At 34.3% G+C, this 6,484-nt stretch overlaps 1 protein-coding gene across 1 annotated transcript; it reads left to right on the plus strand.

Annotated features, from left to right (window-relative positions):
• On the plus strand, window positions 461-5,927 carry LOC109354931 (dnaJ homolog subfamily B member 1-like). Its single transcript, XM_019597762.1, has 2 exons — window positions 461-1,239; window positions 5,126-5,927. Exons 1-2 carry the CDS (start codon window positions 665-667, stop codon window positions 5,568-5,570), a joined length of 1,020 nt encoding a protein of 339 aa, XP_019453307.1. The 5' UTR covers window positions 461-664; the 3' UTR covers window positions 5,571-5,927.

Here is a 6,484-nt window from a genome sequence, read left to right on the forward strand (position 1 = left end):
TAAATATATATAATTATGCATTTATTTATATTTACATATTAGTAATTCTATGTGACGTCATCTAGTTTATATTTACATATTATTATTTGTATGTGACATCATCTAGTGTGATCAAATTATTTATCTAATTAAACTAATTAAATTTAATCGAATCACTTTCCAATTTGATGTCTCATATTTCATTTTATTATAATATGAAAAGATGATAAAGAGTTATACTATTCCTTCATTTTACACATTTTATCGCTATGTCTTTGTCACCGTAGATGAGTTTTATATTTATGTAATGTAATATGTTGAGTCAAATTGTTCAGATTGGTAATTAGCTGGGACAATTGATTTGATAATAATAAATGGATACTTTTATCACACTAAAGATTATTATTCATTTTATATTTAACAAGATTTAATCTATTCCATTTCTTGCTGCTCAGCACGTCGCAAAATGAAATACCCTAAAAACAGAAACTAAGCTGAGTAGATCATAATGGCAGGGGGACCCACATATGATTAGGATTTTTATTTTCTTCCTTACAATCTTTATCAATCCACCACCAATTGTAACCGTCGGATCCACACCCAAATCCTCATTTCTGTAACACCACTCCAACATTCCTCTCTTTTTCACCGCCGTCACCACCACCATCACCGCCGTGAGTGAGGGATGGGAATGGATTACTACAACATACTGAAAGTAAATCGAAACGCTAGCGATGAAGCATTGAAAAAAGCGTATAAGAGGCTTGCAATGATTTGGCACCCCGACAAAAATCTCGTTAACAAAAGCGAAGCCGAAGCCAAATTCAAACGAATCTCCGAAGCCTATGATGTTTTAAGCGATCCTCAAAAGCGTCAGATCTATGATCTTTACGGCGAGGAAGCGCTGAAGTCTGGACAGTTCCCGCCGCCGTCACAATCATCGTCATCGTCATCTTCACGCGCTCACCAGCAGCGTCATAATCCCAACGCCACCTCGTTCCAGTTCAATCCCCGTGACGCTGATGACATTTACGCCGAGTTTTTTGGCAGCGATGGGGCTGACAGTGGAGGAGGAAGTGGTGGGAGAGGTGGAGGGCGTAGGGATGGATTCTTTCGGACTTCGTCCAATGCTTCGCCGTTCGGGGGAGTGGGAAGGAAGGCTGCTGCTGTGGAGAATGCATTGCCGTGTAACTTGGAAGATCTCTATAAGGGTGTCAAGAAAAAGATGAAGATCTCGAGGAAGGTTTATGATGCGTTTGGGTAAACCAATTTCAAACCCTAACCTAACCTAGAGAGCATTTGTGTGCATATTTAACTTGATGCATTACCTGTTATATTCCAAATTGTTAATTCATTAGTCTAAGGGTTTGAATTTGATTGAATAATAGGCTGTGGAAAATAGAGTACAAATTGGAAGTTTGGAACTAATATTCAACCCTGATCCAAGAGTGAATATAAAGTATATAACAGTGGTTTTTAGTTCCAAAATTTCTACCTACTTATCGTAGCGCGTCCTAAATATTATTCCCATGGACCTTAAAAGTGAATCTTTGTCCACTTTGATTAAAATTTAAAGTGCATTGTGTTCTTAGACACTAAAAATCAACAGCATATACGTGCCGCTAGCTGTAGAGTAAAGTTTAAGTCTTATCCATGTGTGTGGTATCGTTTATCAATAAGGTTGGCCTTAATAGTAAATGCTAGTTGCAAAGGTCAAACTTTGAATAGAAGAGTGGCTAATTTGAGATAGGCTTGACTGTGTTTAAGATATTGAAGGTTTGCCCTTTATGTGGCAACCCTTCCTCCCTTCCCCTTCTGATTTATTTCGATTGATAGACCTAGTAGCAGCTTAATGGTTGATTGTTCTTGAAGTCATATGTTTGACTGGGTAGGTAATATGATCTACTGGATTAGTTGTTTTGTTCTTTGATAGCATCATTTATTTGTTATGTCTATCACCTGTCTATGTTTGGGGCTTGGGGCATTTTTATATATTCTATATTAAATCCTGTAACTAAGTCTTGATGTAGTATTTATGGATTTTAGTAATGATGTTAGATTTGATGTAGGATTGAGTATAAAGTATGTAGGTTTTGGTTAATTGATGAACTTGGATGAGTGAGTTTTGTGAGTCATTAAAATTTTCAAAGTAATTGATGTGTATATAAAAATGTGAATGCCATAAAAGTCAACACAGAGAGCAAAAATTTTCAACCAAGCAGTAAATCTGCGTGTTTCAATTCTTTTAAAAGTCATTAATTACAGGTCTGTCTCTTAATCTGTTTCTAATTTACATAATCCTTAGAAGATTATGAAAAATTTATCAGGCCAGATATACATATAGAAATCTGCCTCTGATGGTGGTTATTCTTAAGTGTTAGGGATAACATATCCCAAAAAGTTGTACTCACCCACATCTTGGCATCTTGCAAGTCTTCGCTTCTTGTGCTTTTGTGGCCTTGTGGACAAGATAACTTAATGAGAAAGGAAATACAGTAGGATATGCCTTACAACTACATCCTTGTGTATACTTTTGCACTCATTTTTATTTGAACCCACCATCTTTATGATTCCTTGTGTCTACTCATAGCCCTAACATTTGCCTATCCCTATGGAAGATAATTTCTAATTACACGCATTTGACAATGTGAAATCTAATGGATTATATGTTATTTGTGTGATTTGAAGATAATCTCTAGACATTTTTTTTTGCATGACAAATTTTATATTTGCTATCAGTTATGAAATTTGGTCTGTTAATGCTTGAGAATCTGACTGGCATTTCCCCAGGCTACTTTGAATTTTTGAGTGATTTTTTATGTTGAAGTGGACTCAGGTCAGGGATTGGCTATAGGTAGATTCATTTTGCTGCTTGCTTGGTTCTGTCTCGATTTTACTTTTCATTTTAGAAAGTGATAATAATTTATAATTTCATTTCACTGAGCTTTCATATTTACCATAGAAAAATCATGTTATTCTATCTGTAACACCATTGAAATAATTAAAGTTCATGTACAGAATGTTTAGTTTAAACCTTGGTATCCTACTTGGTCTTCTAGAACAAACATTTGCCCTGGTTGTTTTCTTCTGAATTGTTCCCACTACATCTTCTGAATTTAAAGTATATGGAATATTCATTTTGATAAAATATGCTAACTCTGGAATAACTTATTGACTTAGAGAACCTGCCTCTCTCAATTTTGGGTAGTAAGATTGATGAAGAAATTAAGGGGTGTTTAGTTAGTCTTCTGTTTTCATTTGAGTTGATATTTTTTAATTATTAATTACAAAATTGCTACCTGATTTCTATTATGTTTTCTGTTTTCAAAATGGTATGTAAAAAAATATTATTTTCACCATTCCCATCCCAAAAATTTGAAAAAAAAATAGAATAAAAATATGGTGGTGTTTTTGTAAGAAAACAGAAACCCCTCCAAGTTTCTATTTAGGTTATAACATTTCTTTTCCTTTGTTTGTATGACTATGTGTAGATAGGTATATATTTGTTCATAAATCAACAACGGATTCGTGTATACTAGGAGCTTTTTGCTTAGCCATGAAAATATGGGACCCAGAGACTAGAGTGTAAAATAAAAGTTAAACCCAAGCAACGATCATTTCAATAAACATGAAGTGGGTGAAATTGAATGCCATATGTTGTCTTCCCCTTTTAAGATAGCTTGAGATAATGTAGTGTGTATATTAGTCATCCGAAATTGAACTAGGTTTGTTTGGCAGATGAATGTCTTTTTGTATAAGTCAGCTTTTAAATTAAATATGTTCTGGAGTTTAAGGGATTGGGAGACTTGTAAAGGAAGGAGGAGGCAGATAATTATGAAGACATAGATTCTATGAGTGCAAATTGAAAAATATAAGAAAAGGAATATATGATTTATTTTGAATGGACAAAGAATATGACATCCAGATTAGGTTCTGAAAAGGATTTTTACTAAAAATATGTCCAGGGTTCATATGGTGTGTCATGGGACAACGGTAAGGTTGCTTCCTTGTAACTTGGTGGTCATGGGTTATATTTGCCGAAACAGACTATCTAGATTCGGTTCTGAAAAGGATTTATACTAAAGATATGTCCAGGGTCGTGAGTAAATGTGGTGAGCCTTGGGGTAATGGTAAGGTTGTTTCCTTGTAACGTGTTGGTCATGGGTTATAGTTGCAGATATAGGCTCTCTTTGAGCTCTAAGTGTAAGGTTGCAAACACCATTACATCTAACCCACCCCAAATTCTGTAGCAGCAAGGATCCTTGTGCTACCTATTTAACTGAAGTCAAGGTAGCACTGAGACAGATTTGTAATGCTTAGTACTGTCTGGTTCTTTGAAAATTTTGTAAGATAATTCTTAGGGCTGATTTTAAAACACTGGGAAAAGGTTGGCTGCATTGAAAAACTAAGAAGACAAGTTTTTATTTACTAAATAAAATACAACTACTTGCAAGGTAACATCTATATAATATACATTTTGTAGTTCTAGAAGATATTAAAATACCAGACTAATCAACTATTTCTTCCCTTTCTTTTTTGGTACATGACAAATCAACTATTTAAGTAAACATCTAGAAAGTTAAAAATACAAGAAACCAAAATATGGGAAAACTAGCCATGCTTACTTTATCTGCAGTCTTTTGGGCAAATACTTTGTAAGTTCAAAGTGATCCTATTTCTTGACCAAGACAAAATTACAAAAATTGACCCGATATTATTTGGCATCAAACATAATTGCATCAATTTGAAACAATGTAGCCCATTGTTGCTATTGAAACTTGGGGACCAGATCGAACTTTGATAGAGCTAGAGAGGCCAAAAGTGTTATTAGTCTTATCAAAATATTTATGGTTTCAAGTAGTGAAGTGATTGATTAAAGTATTCTTGTTTTTTGTTGACTAGAAGCCTAATTTATTGCTTTAGCCACATGGTCTTCTAAAGTCCAAAGATGAAAAGTTCCGAGTATCTTCAAAACTTCAATTTAGTTAATCTAATTACTCTGTAACATTGAAGAAACAGAGAAACAATTCCCTTGTTTTAATAAGGCATGTCATTCTTTAGAAAAATTCTGCTTTGGTTCTATTATATATGAAGAAATGATATTTACATTTGTTTACCATGTTTCACACATGCAATCCCATTTCAGAAAGTGTCATAACGTGGAGGAGATTTTGACTATTGAGATAAAACCTGGCTGGAAGAAAGGAACAAAGATTACTTTCCCCGAGAAGGGTAACCAGGAGCCTGGCGTCATCGCTGCAGATCTTATATTTGTGATAGATGAGAAACCACATGCTCTTTACAGAAGGGATGGTAATGATTTGACGATGAATCAGGAGATAACTCTTCTGGAGGCCCTTACAGGTAAAACCTTGGAGCTCACCACCTTGGATGGAAGAAGTCTCGTGATCCCGCTGACAGATATCGTCAAACCTGGTGCTGAGATTGTTGTCCCTAACGAAGGAATGCCGATATCGAAAGAGCCTGGGAAGAAGGGGAATTTAAGAATTAAGTTGGACGTCAAGTACCCCTCAAGGCTAACTGCAGAGCAGAAATCTGATCTAAGGAGAGTATTAGGTGGAATCTCATAAAGATTATAGTTTCATTTTTGGTGTCAAGGGTGAATGATCTTGTAAATATCACATATCACTTGCATTATGTTTGATGCACGTGATTAACGGGAATATTCTAAGGGTGAAATTGAATATTAAGGGGCATGGCATAAGGTGGGTCTATACCTAACATTTGGACTTTTTTGCAGGGTAGGAAACATAAATTATTATTTTTATTGGAAATGAGTGGAAGCGCCAATCTTAGTGAAACAAATATGGATAGGTAAATTCTATGCAGTTTCCACCATTTTGCATCAGATTTTTTGTCTTTTAATTAAACTCGCGTAATGATTATTAGTCTTGATTTCAAAGGAGCATGAGAACTGTATATATTGATTGTTGATTTTAATTGTTACTTTTATATAGTCGGTTTTTTTTCGATTTAATATACTATGTGCAAACATGACATTTGCTTTTACAACCTCAGATTCTGCCATAAAAATATGTGCATCATCAGGTGAAATTTTCTTTCGATTTTTTTTTATTAATCAGCTTTTACTGCGTTTAATTTAAATGTTCGATCATCTTGTTTTAGTGTCACCCTTTGAAGCATTTATAAAGTCGTGTTTAGATTGGTTTTTTCCCTTTGTATTTAATTATAGTAAAATATATTTACCAAGCTTCTAAACCAAGTAGAGCAAAGTCCTTGGTGGATGCAATAAATAAAATGTTGGTTTTGTAATATAAGTCTTCTTAGATTTTTAGAAAGACAAAAAAGTTAAGGGTTTGAAACAACACTTATTGGGAGGGATAGTTACACATCCCAAAAGAGATTAATTTATTATCCATAGGGTAAGAGATATCATTGGTAGTACATAAAAAATACAACTAGTTTGTTAAATATTAATCTAATCCAAACCCGTATATAATAATTGTTTGTACCTGAGACACAG

Source organism: Lupinus angustifolius, chromosome LG08 (genome assembly GCF_001865875.1).
Source record: "Lupinus angustifolius cultivar Tanjil chromosome LG08, LupAngTanjil_v1.0, whole genome shotgun sequence".
Classification (NCBI taxonomy): Eukaryota; Viridiplantae; Streptophyta; class Magnoliopsida; order Fabales; family Fabaceae; genus Lupinus; species Lupinus angustifolius.

Bases quoted from the DNA above. Each gene is read 5' to 3' on its own strand.
- LOC109354931 (XM_019597762.1), top strand. From the start codon at position 665: ATGGGAATGGATTACTACAACATACTGAAAGTAAATCGAAACGCTAGC. The intron at 1,240-5,125 runs GTAAACCAATTT...ATCCCATTTCAG, and splicing joins AAGGTTTATGATGCGTTTGG to AAAGTGTCATAACGTGGAGG.